Source organism: Euprymna scolopes, chromosome 22 (genome assembly GCF_053919585.1).
Source record: "Euprymna scolopes isolate OS-2025 chromosome 22, ASM5391958v1, whole genome shotgun sequence".
Lineage (NCBI taxonomy): Eukaryota > Metazoa > Mollusca > Cephalopoda > Sepiida > Sepiolidae > Euprymna > Euprymna scolopes.
Window position 1 is genome coordinate 62,710,990 of NC_136503.1, and position 17,435 is coordinate 62,728,424.

Sequence of the window (17,435 nt, forward strand, 5' to 3'; positions counted from 1 at the left end):
TAAAAAAACTAACATATGTAAGAAATTAAAGAAAAAATACACATAAAACACGTACTTAGAGACAATATCAGCCTATCTAATATCAATAACTTTGAGTAGATAATTATATTTCCTATACAAGTAATTTTCTTTATGTGTTGTTAAATCCTTACTTTTTCTTTCTGTTTTAGAAATTGGTTTACGGTAGGGTAAGCGTTGCTTTGCTGTTTGATGGTCTTAAAACGAAAAATGGAGGTCCGTTGTTGATGAGCAACACCTTCTAATTTACTAACAATAATATTATTAGTATTATTTCAATAACCTACAAAATCGTGAAGGTGCTAATTTGAGAACACAGCAATCATGCCGTTTATGAAGGGCCGTGCCCCGGTTCGCCGGACAATCGAATATCTCGAAAAAGGGGCCTTTGCCTTTAAAAAAAATATTCAGATAATGACCATTCACTATAACTTAGGACATAATCCCAGCCAAGGTCTCTAGTAAGTAAAAAGTTGTTTTTATTTTAACTTTACCGATATCCAGATTGCATTTGCACGTGTTGAAAACGTTAGTAGTAATAACAGTAGTATTGAATGAAATGTTCGTATCTCTCAATGTCTTTAACATTTTAACACGATTACTTTTTAGTAGTTTAATTGATAAATTTATGAATAGGCGGACCTGAACGGACTAAAACTTTAATTAAACTTGGAAATACGATTTAAAAAATAGCGCGGATCAGTAAGGGCACTAGCACCGGGAATGTTTATTCCGAAAGCCGTTCTTAACATGAGGAGGTTTGGGGTGTTTATACTACGCTGGGTTAAGGTCGTAAAAAATTACTAACTGCAGAATACCGGTTAAAAATCATAGGGCGAGGGGGGGGGTAATTCTCGTTCAAGTCTGCCTATGAATAAATATGTACCCATAAAGCGTCGCTTTATTAAAGCGATGATCAAGTACCTTTGTTGTTATCGGGCTATGCTAAGCCCGAGGGAGGGAGCACCAATCACCATTCCAGTTGTATTACTGTACACATAGATTCGAAAAAGTTGCCAAAAAACAAATATAGAACAAATAAATGTTATCAAAGGCAAGATAAGTTACTTTTCTACCTAACTGGATATATTTTTTGTGTTTTTATTCAGTGTAACATGTTTATTCAGCTCGAAAAACATGCAGTGTTTACCGATGTATTGGAAAATTCAAAATGGCAGCCGACTCTCTCTCGGAGAGGGTACGTTTGGGAAAAGGTATTATAAATAATAAACTAGACAAAATACTGTTAGAAATTCGCTCAATATATGTTACCGTGACATAAGTTGACATGTATTCGGTTGTTTTCTAACAGTATTTTGTCTAGTTTATTATTTATAATACCTTTTCCCAAACGTACCCTCTCCGAGAGAGAGTCGGCTGCCATTTTGAATTTTCCAATACATCGGTAAACACTGCATGTTTTTCGAGCTGAATAAATATGTTACATTGAATAAAAACACAAAAAATATATCCAGTTTGGTAGAAAAGTAACTTATCTTGCCTTTGATAACATTTATTTGTTATATATTTGTTTTTTGACAACTTTTTCGAATCTATGTGTACAGTAATACAAACTCCACGGCGGCTCATGCATTTTTGCGGGCCACAGTGTGCTTATCCTAGTATGTTGGTGTCTCAAAAACAACACCCTGACATTGTGTCTGACCTCGTGCCAACGAAGTATGTTTAGTTTTCCGTATAAAGAGATTTTGTGTGTGGGGGGGGTGCATTGCAGATGTACGACAAATTGGTCAAAAAACAAAACTAAATACTAAATAGTACCAAAGGCAAGATAAGTTATTCTTCCACCTAGCTGCATAAGTTGTTTTTGTGTTTTAACTTATTTTAAAACGTTTATTCGGTTCGAAAAATGTGTCGACTGTTACGTGAGAACAATAAAAAATAACCGCGATGTGACTCTTACATCTTTGTAGTCTCGATAATCGATCAAAAAGAGAAAATAAAATATAATCCTGGCACAAACCCACCCAATAAATGTCACGGTAACATTGGATGGGTTTGTACCAAGATTTTGTTTTATTTTTTACTTTTAAGCAGTTATCGAGATTAATTTAATTTAAAAGTTTTAAATTGGTTGATTTCACTTTTCGGCAATCCGGCATATTAACTGATTCTAATCAGCAGGAGTTTAGGACGAGGCGCTAATTAACAGTGATAGTCTAATTCTCGTCCCAGTTTGTAACAGTTTTGATTTATTGCTTGTTTGTTTTCAGTATGGATTTTAAATATGGTATTTTTTTTTTTTAGATTAGGTCCACCTCCACAATTTTTTTTTAAATGACGACTTGTATAAGTTTTCTACTATGCTGAAACAGGAAATCGCATTGAAATTTTGCAGAAATAAGTAGTTAGCGAGGTATAAAAAGTTGTATTATGCATTGTATTCTTTGGCGGCCATCGTTTTTGCGCACGTGCGCGCGCCATAAACAAATCTACTCGCGTTACAAAGATGGCCGCCAAAGAATACAATGTATAATACAACTTTTGGGTTTGTATTACTGTACACATAGATTCGAAAAAGTTGTCAAAAAACAAATATATAACAAATAAATATTATCAAAGGCAAGATAAGTTACTTTTCTACCAAACTGGATATATTTTTCGTGTTTTTATTCAATGTAACATGTTTATTCAGCTCGAAAACCATACAGTGTTTATCGATGTATTGGAACATTCAAGATGGCGTCTTATTCTCTCTTTAACACGGTAAGTGTGGGAAAAGATGTTATAAATAAAAAATCGGATAAAATACTGTTAAAAACTCGCTCAATATATGTTACCGTGACATAGGTTGACATATATTCGGCGGGTTTTTAATAGTATTTTGTATAGTTTTTTATTTATAACACCTTTTTCCATACTTACGGTGTTAAAGAGGGTGTGAGACGCCATCTTGAATTTTCGAATACATCGGTAAACACTGTATGTTTTTCGAGCTGAATAAATATGTTACATTGAATAAAAACACAAAAAATATATCCAGTTTGGTAGAAAAGTAACTTATCTTGCCTTTGATAACATTTATTTGTTATATATTTGTTTTTTGACAACTTTTTCGAATCTATGTGTACAGTAATACAAACCCAACCTTTTAAAAGTCGTCATTTAAAAGAAAAAGTATAGAGGTGGACTTATATAATAAATAATAATAAATATAATAAATATCCGTTTATTTACCTTTGTAATAAATACTGGAGATATTTTATCTTACCGTTTTTTTTTGCTCCTTGAACAGTGGCAAAACCGAGACAATTACCAACAAAAGCCTACCTTTAAAATTCAATACAAATTTTATTGAATTTTTTTCTTTCTTTTCTTTTTTTTACATAGGCATCACCACTTATCAAGGCCCAGAGACCATTTGAGGATAAGGGTTAAAGACTATACAGTAGGACAATATAGTAATCGTTAGTAATGGAAATTCGGTAAATTTGTTAACTTAAGTGGAATGGCTCATCAAGAACTTGTTTACGTTGGACTTGAAGACAACCATATTGTAGTCAGCTGGAAAGCAGGCAAACAGAAGACAGTTCTACAGACATGCAGTTCTAAGAAAGAAACTTTGTTCATGGAATCTACATTTAGGTTTAGGCACAGATAAAGAGTGACGGAAATTATTGATAGTATTTTCAACTAGACGGATGTTTCTCGGGAGAGTTTGGCAAGGGGGGGAACATAGATTGGAGCTCAGACAAGCACTTGCCATGATAAAGCAGAGACAGACTCGCAACATCTCTTCTGTGAGAAAGAGGTTGCAGGGAAGAGAAAACCGTATCCTCTACTAGGCTACGAAGTATATTTTGAACTCTATCAAGGCAGGATAAGTCCTTTCTATCATCTCCTTCCCAGATGTGGCAACAATACTCCATCCTTGAATGTACCTGGCTCTTGTATAGGTAGAGAATTGCATCAGCAGCGAGATATCTACTGAATCGATAGAAGGATCCCACCATTTTTCCAGCGATCTTGGCAACGTATTTGGTGTATTTGTTCCATTTCAGATCAGGAGTAAAGGTCAAGCCCAGAAGCTTGTCAAAACATAAAGCCTCCCCCAGATGAGAGCCATTCATTTCATTTGATGCTAGATGGCGATCAGAACGTTGCAAAAAAGGAATGCCAATTTTTTGCCTCTGAAAAGAGCTGGTATCAACTTCGTAAGGTGTTAGTCTTTATTTCTTTAACAGGAACTGGAAGCAAGTTCATTCTGTCTTCGAAGATAAGTGTTCGCAGCCGTAGAAGGGGGTCGACAGGATGTCTTGTGATGAAAAGGATCCAATATTCACACTGTCAGCATAATGCACGTCTATGGTTAATGTTCATGTTAATTCGGTAATTATACCAATAAAAGTCTCTTAACGGACTTAATGAAGATGTATCTATATTTAGGGATGAAATAAATGAATTGAGTCTATAACAGACTCTTGGTAATGAGTCTAATTATTTAGGCATAAGATAAACTGTCTCAAAGAGATGAAAGTCGGAGGCTCCGTACCTCCTGCAGGGGTTGAGTTGCAATGTCCTTTAGAGTTTGGCTGCTTGTGGCAATTTGAACGGATTCCCTGCATCCGTCCATGTCAAGTTCTTAGCTGAAAAGCAAACACACCAAATATCAAAAGCCCGCGAAAGTGCAACACTTGGCAGAAAATATAATCGCCCACTCTAATTAGCCCAAAAACAATAAAATGGGAGGCTTGATGTAATTGTCAAATTTCTGACAATATCTTTTAAATAACTTTTTCAAATAAATGTTTATTTTTGCACAATTTTTTAAATATATATGATTATGGGAGACCAAACCCGATCTAGTGTTCTTGTGTTAAACTGGCATTAATTTAACTGTTTCCTTAGACGATTTCTCCCTCAAAGGTTATTCTAACTTTACATCCAAACCTGACCCTAGGATCAATATGGAATATGCACCTACATTAAGCATATCTTCCCTTGTGGCATCCCCTCTCCATCGGACAGTATACAGATACTCAATGGCTCACTGGAATGGTTTCCAAACCGTCATATCGAAACAACCCTAAGCTCTATATTTAAAAAGAATGTGTCCGCTATAGCATCCGACTTAATTGATTGGTTAACCCTCAGCATAGACAACTACATAACATCCAAAAAATTCCCCAGAAATTGAACAGCGGGCCATGGTACACCTCCGAATGTGTTGCCGCCATTGCACACAGAGACCACTACTTCAAATGGAACACATACATCAAATCTGTTGCCAAGATTGTCAAAAAAATGGTTGAATCACTTTTTTTTTTTTTTTTACAAGGTAGTCACTATTTATCAAGGTCCGGAAGCCACTCGGGGATAAGGGTATTTGCGTGTACAGTAATCAATGGGATAGTATCGTAGTAATCGTTAATATTGGAGATTTGATAAAGTGTCTTACTTAAGAGGGTGGTTCATCAGGAATTTGTTTATGTTGGACTTGAAGACATCCAGGTTGTAGTCAGATGGGAAACAGGCAAATGGAAGAGAGTTCCACAGGTGTGCATTTATAAGAAAGAAGCTTTGTTCATGGAATCTACGTTTTGGTTTTGGCACAGATAAAGAGTGGGGAAAATTTTTGACAGTAGTTTCAGCTAGATGGGTGTTTATCGTGAAAGATTGGCGAGGGGTGACCAGAGATTGGAGCTCAGACGAGCACTTCCCATGGAAGTAACGGTAAAACAAAGACAGGCTCGCAATGTCTCTCCTGTGGGAGAGAGGTTGCAGGGAAGAGAAAAGGGTATCCCCCACTAAGCCAATTTGGTACTCTGTCAAGGCAGGATAAGCTGTTTTTAACAGCTCCTGCCCAGATGTGGCAGCAGTACTCCATCCTTGGACGTACTTGGCTTTTATATAGAGAGAGAGAATTGCATCAGCAGTGAGATATCTTCTGGAGTGGTAGAAGGATCCTACCATTTTTCCAGCGACCTTGGCAACTGACTTGATGTACGTGTTCCATTTCAGGTCAGGAGCTTCCTCTAAATGAGAGCCATCCATTTCAATTGATGCCAGATGGGGATTAGCGCGTTGATGATGTAAAGATAGAAGTAACCAGCCACCTCTTCCCCCACTGTACCACACGCTCTAGATAAGAGGAGAGAGAATCAGAGAGAACTTTGTTATTTACGGCCTTAGATATGTTGCCATAGATGGTCGTGTCATCAACATAGATGTCAATGAATGATTTAAGTATGTGTTTTGGGAGATCATTGATGTAGATCAGGAAGAGAGTTGGGCCCAAGATGGACCCCTGAGGAACTCCAGCATTAATACTGTGGGTCTCTGATTTCTGCCCATCAACCACTACTCTTATGAGCCTATCAGAGAGAAATGATTTAATGATTGAAAAACATTTCCAGTTATACCGTAGCTGGAAATCTTGTGAAGTATGCCATAACTTATTGAAGGCCTTTGATATGTCAAGAGCAATTGCCCTAGAAAAGAAGCCTTTGTCGAGAGATTCACTAATCCTATGAGATACCCAGCGGGTATTTCACTGCCAATGCAATCCTCTATCTGTATAAGAGCCAAGTACACCTTAAAATGAAGTTCTGTTGCCATATGTGGGCAGGAGCTGCTCAGCGCGCCGTATACAGCTTTAATAGAGTTCAAAACTGGCGTCGGAACTTAGTAGGTTTATCTTATCTTTTCCCTGCAACCGCTTTCCCACAGAAAAGATATTGTGAGCCTGTCACTGCTCTATCGTTATTTTCATGGCAAGTGCTCGACTGAACTCCAATTTATGGTTCCCCTTTGCCAAACTTTTTCAAGGAAAAAAAACACTCAACTAACTAGAACCGCTATAAACGATTTCCTCCACTCTCTATCTGTGCTTGAATCTAAACATAGATTCCATGAACAAAGCTTCTTTCCCAGAAGTGCCTGCCTGTTGAACACTGTTCTGCTATCCTGCTTCTTGGTTGAATACAAGATGGTAGTCTTCAAATCCAATGTGAACAAGTTCTCAATCAAATTCTACCCAATTGACACTATTAACTATTGTTACACTACTACCTTACATTCATTAACTCTTTATCCTCCAGTTGCCTCCGGATCTTGATAAGTGATAACCCCCAAGTAAAAAAAGAAAAAGAACTTTTAAAGATAGATGTTTCGAAACTCAAGTCGCCTTTAGAACTGCCAACAATCACTGCAAAAGGATTATAGAAAACACAAGAGTTATATACGCTATCCATCAATCTAAAGTAGAAGAACAGAGAGTTAGTTCCCGTGAGTTTTGGCGAATAACAAAGTCCTGAACAGATGCGTGTTTTGTATCTCAACCATCATGAACGGGCCCGAGGTCATTTCCTCAGCATCTGACAACATAACTCTTTGTCAAGAACTTTGCAATAAACGCAACCCTATATGATCAGAACAACCTACTTCCTGAATTTTCTCCCAAGACCAAAAATAATCTGAGCAACATCTACATATCTGTTTATGATATTACAACACTCATCAAGAACCTTGATGCCAACAAAGCAACTGGTCCTGACAATATTCCAGTTATAGTACTCAAAAAGCTACAACCGGAACTAGCACTCATTCTTGCAAAGCTGTTCAGTCGATTTGGAAAACCTTGTTGGTGTGTTCAGTATTTAAAAATACTGGAGCTCAGTCTTCTGTATCACAATACAGACCAATTAGCCTTCTGTGTGTCATGAGTAAATTGTTTGAATCTGCGTTAAATAGAGAAATTGTCACACACTTTGTCAAAACCAACCTACTTAGTGATAACCAATATGGTTTACATCCTGCAAGATCTACAGCTGATGTACTGACTGATTTCACATAGGATTAGTGAATCTATCTATGAGGGTTTCCTCTCAAGAGCAATAGTTCTTGACATATCAAAGTCAATTCAATGGGGTTTGGTATAAAAGTCTACTTGTCATGTTTTTCTTCAACAGTGATATTATTTTTTTATGTCCTGGAGAGATCATGTAGGCACATGTTGTATGAAATAGTTAAGTTTTTCTACAGCTAAATCCTTTTCATTTTAATATCATGGCACAGAAAGGAAAAAAGAATATTTTGAAGAAGACATATCAAGTCAAAATTATTCGTTTTTAAACAAATAAATGTTTGTTTATTTTACAAAACCTTTGCATAATTTGGCTTTTAAATGTATGACATAGGTATTTCATTTTATAATATGTATATATACTGAATGAAGGACAAAAGTCTATATTCCAAAGTTCATGGTGTTGACCCTCTTATAATTTATTCCTTTAATTCAGTTAACACTTACAATTCTTAACAGTATCTGCTCCATAGTGCAAAATCAATCACTTAATTATTATATCAACTAGTGAATCTATTTTGCCCTTAACTCATCAGAAGAAATAGCAACAATCAATTTGTCAAAAGGAAATAAAGTGTGTTTTGACATGATTAAAATCCGAAAATTGAAAGAGAAACTGTAAATACCTTATATGTTTCCATTATGCCATTTTGAATTTTAGAAATTTATGTGTATGTATATATATATATATATATATATATATATATATATTTTTAATTTATTTCTTTTCTTTAGTTTTTTTCAGTTTTGGCACGTTCCACAAATACAATATCAAAATCCAAATGTACAGATCCTGACATTTAAAAACATGACGCCAACGCCATTCATCCAGTTTTTTATGGGTTAGTGTCGTATGCAGTTTTATAACTTTTTACACATACAACAAGATTACTCGGCTGAACATGAATATAATTGCTGTATTTCATCTAATTCAAATTAACCGATTTTATCCCAAAGGAATGAAAATAATAATGTAAAATGTCTTTAGCGATAAAACTTAAAAAAACTGCACCCCTTTCTCCTCTCTCGCATACTTTTTTTTTTTTTTTTTTAAACTCATGTTCATCTCTAACAACGCATATCGCTTAGGAAATATCCACAAGATGTTGGTTTATGTTATGCTTAAACTTCAGCATACCAGTACACTCAGGGAAGCAGGTAGCAGGACGGGAATTCCAAAGTCTAGCTGTTCGAGAGAAGAAACTATTGGAGTAGAAAGCTTTCTGGCATTTAGTGATCTCAACAGTGAAGGGGTGAGATTTTGTTGCTAAGCGTGTTTGCCGAGGATATGTACACTGAGAGGGCACAAGTGCAATGAGTTCATCAGAGCACATTCCATTAAAATATTTGTAAAACAGGCACAGAGATGCAACATTGAGGTGATGGGACAGGGGTTGGAGCTTAGTTGACAAAGTGGGACCTATTGGATTGAAAACTCTTTTTTGGACCCTATCCAATCTTATAATGTCACTTAGGAAATATCCACAAGTTTACAAGAGTCATTCCAAAAGTAAGGGCGTAGCCAGTCATGCTTTCCATGTTTTTATACCCACCCCTTGGTGAAGTCAATCAAAAAAATTTTTTTCTCTAATTTAAAGCGACACTAGCGCAGCCAGAGATAGTAAGGCATTTACCTTGTCATAAATAATTTGCCTGTTAATGTTATTTACTGCTTGCAAATCGATTTTGCTTGTCATTTCACAATAACATCTCAAAGTTTACCAACCTATAGGGGAATTTTGCAGGGTTTGATTCATTTCATTTCTTTCTGTTTTGTTCAAAATATTTACTAATTTAAATTTTTTTTGTATAAAAACAAAACTTTTTACATCATTTCATTTTGTTCATTTTTCATTTTGCTTCGTGCATCTATAAGTATTTAATTACAATAAAAAATGTGGCAAACGGTACCAACGCTTAACAGAAATCCAAAAACATGACAAGTTATAATTAGGGCAACCCAAAAATTGGATTTATTAATCAGGTTGAGTAATTTAACAAAGTAATTATTAAAAAAATTTTATAAATCAATCAAAATATTAAAATTTAGCATTCTAAAGAACATTCAATGAGCAGCAATTACAATTTTTAGGTTGCCTAATGAATGAAACCAAACAAAAATTTACTAAAACGAAACGAACAAAACATATTTTGTAAAATTTTTGCTACAAAAGTTTCCCCCACCCCATCCCTTGGTCCTTCCTGGCTATGCCTTTATCCAAAAGTAAAGTCTTCTATTTTTTAACTACAAAACTGAAACATTGAAGAGCTACAAATACAGGAAGGGTACCATTGAAATCAGTGATCTTTTGTGCTCCAGAATTTATTTTTCTACATAGTCACCACCATTCTCCGTGCACTTTTCCCAGCCTCTTTTCATGCTGCAGTCGGAAAAGTCTGGAATGCACTTTATCACTCACGTCTCTGTCACTAAAAAAAAGTAAAAAACTCGACAAACCCATCTTCTAACTATGCTGACATTAATCGCATCAGCTTTGTAAACATGCAACAGGCATTATTGAATGTTCATTGGTTCAATTTTTCTGTATGGTTAATTCAATCACGTATCTCTGCTTCTGATGTATATGTATGACAGGGGTTGCTTTCTTAGTCTCACACTGTCAATATCTGCAACAGAGATTAAAATCTCTGGTCATGAATGCATGAGTTCAGTCATCATAGCAATGCAATTTACGGTCTTTTCTGATGCATTCAGATGAAATAAAAGAATAGGAAGCATTACTTTTGAAACATCCCTCGTAGTTTAATTTAAACTTAGTTTTATTCAACGAGTATAAAAGCCTTTGTGTAAATTAAGAAAATCTGATTTTAGTGAAATCTAATCATATTTATTAAACATCGAATAATATTCCCCAAATTTCAATTTCTTTCGAGTGTTTAAAGGCTTTTTAGGTAGAATAATATGGATACAATTCAGCAAAAACAAAGAAAAATTTCTCTGATGTACATGCCCATTATGGAATGAAGTTCTCAAAAGAAAAAAAAATCACTTAATTTGATGAAGTAATATATATATATATATATATATTTTTTTTTTTTTTTTTTTTTTTAGGAAAATCAAAGTTTAGTAAGACCCATCGCAATGCAGTCGTCTTAGCAATTTCACCTACGAAGAGGGGGGGGTCAGGGGAGATAACTCTATCTAATTCTTGAATTTTGCCAAAATTTGACGAGATTATTTTTATAGTTTTTAATAATTTAGGTATTCCTTTTTTTCTTTTTTTTTTTTTCTTTCAAAAACTCGCTTCCGAATTTACTAATAAAACTATTAGAACTTCATGTGCATTTTGACAAACTTCAAGAATTGGATGGAGTTATCTCCCCTGGCGCCCTCCACCCTCTTCATAGCTGAAATTGGCAGGCTGCGTCACAATAGGTCCCACTAAAATTTGATTTTCCTCTGTAACAATAAAAACAAGAACTACTTGATCAAATTAAGCGATTTTTCTTTTATGAGAACTTCATTCCATAATGGGCACATCATAGAGATTTTTCTTTATCTTTGTTTTTTAATTTCTTTGCTAAACTGCACAAGCACCAAATTTGCAAATATTTCACATTCACATTGAATTTTGTTCATAGTCATCAAGCAAGATTCTCTAAATTTCAGTTCCTAAATAAGTCCTCTTAAGCCCCCCCCCCCAAGCTTAAGTCTTAAATTTTAAACATTTTCTAGAATCAAAAACTTGTAATGAATTTTGATCAAAATTGGAAAAAGGATTCTAGATATAAAATTTAGTACCATTATATATTGATTTCAGTCTCTGTAAGGGGACATAAAAGTGGTGCAAAACTGTTCCATTCAGAAAATTAATTTTGCCCTTTTTGAAATAAGTATTAACCTAGTTCTGCATGAGGTTAAAATTGCATTATTATTATTATGGTTAATTAGATTTTTGTTTATTGACAATAAAAACTATCAAAGAATAAGATAATCCTGTAAGAAATTCTATTTCATAACTTAAACTATCTATACTTCTCTCTCTCTCTCTCTCTCTCTCTCTCTCTCTCTCTCTCTCTCTCTCTCATGTCATTGTATTTTATTACGAATATAAAATCCTATTTAATTACAGATAGACTTGTAAATAACTTCAATTGGTCACTGATAGAAACACTTGAAAGCCAATATATTTTTAAGTTTGTATTAATTTATATTACTCTATTTAATTAGTATATATTTTATTTTAATAGTTTTAAAATCATAAATCATCAGTACCACAATTAATAGTCAAATTTGCTGAACTTTTTTTCTTTGTTTTATTTTTTTAGATGATGGTCGGAAAGCTCTTGTTGATGTCTACAACAAAAGTCAAACTGAAATATATGATCACGTCAAAAAAATATTCTGTAAATCTGAGTAAGTTCATTTTTTTTTTTTTTTTTTTTTTTTTAAGAAAATTTTTTTTTAGAAAATTTTTTTTAGAAAATTGTTTTATAATTGTTTTTTTTTTTTTTTAATGATTAAAATAATTTTTTTTCTTTCTTTTGGTGTCTGAAACTTTTGTTATAAAAACACCTTAGAAGAAGAAGACAGTGTTTTTTTTTTCTCTTTACTTTTTGTTGATATTAACCTAAAGTTCGGCTCCTCATATAAATAGAGAAATGTAAACGTAAGAAGAAAAAAAATGATTTTCATCATCTATTATGTAAAAGCCAAAATGTGTGTTTGTATGTGTCTGTATGTCAGTGTGTGTCCCACAAACTTTCGACACATGCAAAGAACACTGACAAAATTGGTATCATTAGAACAATCCATCTTTCAGATAACAAATATCGAAAAATCGGCCAAAAACATTAATTCTTTGACTGTCAACTCCCAGGAATGGTCAGTTTTTCCCCCAGGAAGGGTCAGTTTTTGCGTTGATATTTTTGCAGTCATTCGCGCATCACAATCTTGACGTACGTATAAAACATGTTATTTCGAAGGCCCATGATGTCACAAGTCACATGGGTGAGACAACTAAAGCATTTACTTTCCCTTTCATGTTCCTGGCTACTGCAGCTAATTTTTTGCTGCTACGTTTTTTTTTGGGGGGGGGGGGCTGGGTTGCTCAATACCCTAACAATAAAACCTCTGCACATCCAGGCAATGCCAGATCCCCTCGCTAGTCTATTATATAAAGGAAAGTTGGCTGTGTGTCAGCTAAAAACTTTCGACACACGCAATGGACACTGACAAAATTGGTATTGTTAGATAGATCGATCTCTCGGACGACAAATATAAAAAAATTGGGCAAAAACATTAATTCTTTTGCTGTCAACTGGGTTGTTTCTTTTTGCAAGGAGAGGTCAGTTTTTGCGGCAACATTTTTGCAAAGTCATTCACGCATTGCAATCTCAACGTATGTATAAAATATGTTATTTCGAAGGCCCGTGACATCATAAGTTGTGTGGGCGAGCCTGGCTACTGCGGCTTTTTCTTTCTTTTTTTGCGCTTGCATGGGCATTCGCTGCTATTTTCATCTTTTTTTTTTTTTTAAGGGGATTGGTTGCTTAATAGCCTTACTATACCACCTCTCCACACCCAGGAAATGCCGGGTACCCATGCTAGTTTAATAGAAAAGAAATAAAAAAACATTATTTGGTTTTCTAAATTTTCAAATTAACTTTTTCAGTAATGACGATAATAGTTTATCTTTGAAACTTAAATTATTGACATAATTTTAAGATTTCATATTATAAACATTTAGCATGCGTCCACTGCAAGGTAACAGCGACTGCATGCGTGCACGAACCTAGAACCGTGTGATAACGAGGTGAGGGTGTTTATATAAAATAGGCACTGTTGAGAATCCGAAAGGGTTAAATAAATTTAAGATTTTTTGTTTGAGGGTCAGGTTTTGTTTAGGACGCCATGTTATTCATATGCGTTTTTGATGTGTGTGTTTTTTTTTTATCTCTCATGTTGTTGAAAAGAAATGAAACAAGGATTGCTGCTGCACTGCTGCTATTACAATCAAACATTGTTGCAGTTGTTAATGAAAGGAATTACTTAACCAAGCTCGACTAAAGGTTCCGAGTTTATTCCCGAGTTTTCAGCATCAGAACCAAACAGATGTTAATAATTAATTTTCTACCTTATTGTTTTTCTTGATTTTTGGATATGTTCATTACTGCGACATGCCATTGGTTGTACTTAAAATTCAGTATTTTGAGTTTCGCTCTAGTAACAAACAAGTACCTAATTTCTATGTGAAAAAAATTAACTTCCTGGCATAATTCTAAGATTTTAAATGAATATTAGTCCGAACACAGGCAAAGCATAATTTTTGTTCATCAGTTTTGATGAGCAGTGTACACTAGTTGATTTCTAAAACTATGAATCTTATGTTAACTTTTTACATTTCACACTTGTTAGTTAAAAACAAAAAAAAACCATAAGCAATCAACAATCAAACATTAAAATTAATGCTTTTTTTTTTTTTTTTTTTTTTTTCTTCTCCAGGGAAACGCTTGCAGAAGAAGCGAAAGCACGCGAGCGGCTGGTTCATCCAGCAAATTTTGGCTATGGCTGTTCTCGGTGGTGTATCTGTGAAATTCCTGGACAAGTCCCTTGCTCGGCCTTTTCAATAAATGATCCCCAACTTATGGGGAAAAACAGTTGGCAGTTAGAGAAGCAGAAGGAAAAAGAAGAACAAGAAAATTTCTGATGTCCACAAGATGTTAAATTATATGATCTGTGTAAATTAAATATTAGTATGATTTCCTTTTTAACTGCGTTTGAATCGTCTTTTCGTTTGTTCGTCGTCAACATATAGGTAATAAGCAATCATTCCAATTTCATGCCATGCAGATTTGCTATTAGTGTCTAGAAATCTTTGGTGCTTGCCTAGAATTCCTCGTATTAAAAAACAAAAATAAGGAAAAATCTGTATGATGAAACGAAAATATCATATTCCAAAAATTATGTAAATTGATCCGTTAGATTTATTTTTAAATAAGAAAATCAAATTATATATGAAACCAAAGAGTGACTGTCTTGGCCACCATTTTGAAAACACTAAAACAAAAAAAACAACAGGAGATAACTCAATAATAATTCAAATTTGCGAGATTTATATTGTAATGCATATGAATTCCTATTAATTGCTTAAAAATGATTTTCTTTATAAAACTAAAACTACTTTATCAATTTATGTGATTTTTGGAATATGTTATTTTTGTTTCATCATGAGTACATACATTAATAGTTCAATGTGTTAGCTGCTGAAATTAATCTTATATGAACAGTGAAAGGTTTTTTTGTTGTTTTTTTTTAGAGAGCCAATAGGATGTTTAAGTTCAATATCTATATAATAAATAATGAAGAATTTAATTGGCAATAAAATGTACTTAACTACATGTTTGTATGTTTATTGGTTTGGGTATTTCTAAGGGTAAAGTAAGTCAGCTAATCCATAAATCTGAGCCATCCATGTGTGTTTGTATGTCCACTACACTCATACGGCATAATCACGTTGACACACCGGTTCTCATCAGATCATTGAAGTTAAGCAACATTGAGCCTGGCTACTACTAGATGAGTAACCGTTTGGGAATTCTAGGCACTGTATGTGCTTTCCGCTTTTCCAGATGTCTTGAACCTCCACTTGCCACTGGTATTCAACAATGTCGACTCAGGAGAGGTGTGGTTGGAGATTGCGCAACTCTTGCTACAAAAAAGTCTGTCAATACTGAAGGAAGCCTTTTTTTTTTTATGTCCACTAAAAACTTTTGACATCTGCATCAAACAGGCACAAACCTAGTATCATTAGAAAGATGTCTCTCGGACATGTAATATTAAAAAATTAGAAAAAAATCGTCACTTATTTCATGTAGATATTTTTTTTTTTTTTTAAGCGGGGGGGGGGGGGGGGGGGTCAGGTAATAAGCTTGCTTTCGACACTGTTTGTTAATCACACATGTGCGAACAGTCAATTCGTTGTTCTATTTTAAAAAGTTCAATTTGCAATGTCATAACGTGTCATCATGGTCCGATCGATAACATGTTCGATTACGAACTTAACTTTTGCAAGTTCACGTCCACCACACAGCATTTTTATTTATTTTGGCAAAATGGTCTTTCCGGTTTTGTTTCTGGCTGATAGCAACCAAGCTCGTTTTTTTTTTTTTTTTTAATTATTTATTTAGCCATATTCTACAATCAGGGAAACGCCAGAGACCTTTCTCTCTCTCTCTCCCTCCCCCCAACTCGTCATATTTTATTTGAAAGATTGTCGGCCATCTTTAAATATGGATGCCATTCTTGCAAATTCACAACATTTATGCTTGTGAAAAATAGGATGATGTTCAAGAGTCTTTTGGCATTCATTTGCCACCATTTTTTTCTTCCACCTCTAACCAAGGTCATAGAATCAAAAATCTAGAGGGATGTTGACCTTTGGGCCCATAGCCTAAATATTTAGGCTGTCTTGATCGAATAATTATTGCTTCTATTATAATTAATTTCCATTTAACACAATATGACATGATACATTTGTAATGAGTTTTTTGTACTTTTTATTTATTTGAAGCCTGTACTTTTTTTGTTAAATTTTCAATAACAAATCAAATAATAGTCTTTGTGTGGGATTTTCTGCATGTTTAATCTATTCAGTCTCTTTACTTCTTTTTTAATAGTCAATGAAAATGTCTGTTATAGATATAAAATATGAATTACATTTTTAAAATATGAATTACATTTTTCTTCTTTCCTCTTCATTACTGATTGAGAGAGAGAAACTAAATAACTAAATAATTATTAACTTGGCAAGGGCAAGTTTCTTCGCTAAAAAATATCAATAAACATTATTTTCAAATTGTTTATTATTTTTTGATGTTGGATGACTTAAAAATATATTTTATGTACGTGTTTTATTTGATTTTGTGTATATATATATATATATATATATATATATATATATATATATATTAATGTTGAGCTGATTAATCAGAATCGAATCGGAAAAATCAACAAATTTGGGGATATCGGAATCGGAGAAATTGGTGCCTATTTTCCGATGCCAAAACGATTCTTTTAATTATCTTTTTTTATTTGATTTTGTTTAAAGCAAAATATTCCGTTGCTGGCAATAATGATAAAATAAGTATTTGTTGATTTTAAAATACCAATAAAGCTAAAATCTATAGGTCATCCTCCACAAGTGTATTTTACGTTTAGGAAAATATCTGCATACTCAACATGTTTTTTTACAGAAATCGGAAAATAACAACACTATAGTTAAATATAAGGAGATTTATAAAGAATCAGAATCGTGAATTTAGTACAGAATCGGGAAAAATATTGGAATCGTCCCATCACTAATACATGTGTGTGTGTGTATGGCTGCTTCACTTTTACTTGGAACTTACTGGGCCGATCTGGCTACAATTGTGTGTGGACCTTTGTTATTATAACATGTAGCAAACTAAGTATTATGGTATCCATTCAATGCAAACTTACAGGTTAATAGGGATTAGTATTTAATGCAAAAATGAGCACAAATTTAGCCATATTCAGCCATCAATTTTCCATAAAGCATTCATTCTAGGTCAACAGTCCATAACTTTCCTCCGCTTTTAAAATGCTAAA

The 17,435-nt window shown here is 34.0% G+C and overlaps 1 protein-coding gene across 1 annotated transcript; it reads left to right on the plus strand.

Moving 5' to 3' along the window:
- The first annotated feature begins 150 nt into the window (after positions 1-150).
- LOC145243451 (small ribosomal subunit protein mS25-like) lies at positions 151-14,578 on the plus strand. The gene is made up of 4 exons (XM_080106340.1): positions 151-479; positions 8,579-8,685; positions 12,134-12,221; positions 14,310-14,578. The coding sequence occupies exons 1-4, from the start codon at positions 343-345 to the stop codon at positions 14,512-14,514; spliced, it is 537 nt and encodes a 178-aa protein (XP_079962466.1). The 5' UTR covers positions 151-342; the 3' UTR covers positions 14,515-14,578.
- The last annotated feature ends 2,857 nt before the right edge of the window (positions 14,579-17,435 follow it).

What these genes read in the sequence shown, in the direction of transcription:
- LOC145243451 (XM_080106340.1), top strand. Translation starts at nt 343, where the DNA reads ATGCCGTTTATGAAGGGCCGTGCCCCGGTTCGCCGGACAATCGAATAT. An exon ending in AATCCCAGCCAAGGTCTCTA is followed by an intron (nt 480 to 8,578) that starts GTAAGTAAAAAG and finishes TCTTTTCTTTAG; the next exon opens with TTTTTTTCAGTTTTGGCACG. An exon ending in AAAATATTCTGTAAATCTGA is followed by an intron (nt 12,222 to 14,309) that starts GTAAGTTCATTT and finishes TTTCTTCTCCAG; the next exon opens with GGAAACGCTTGCAGAAGAAG.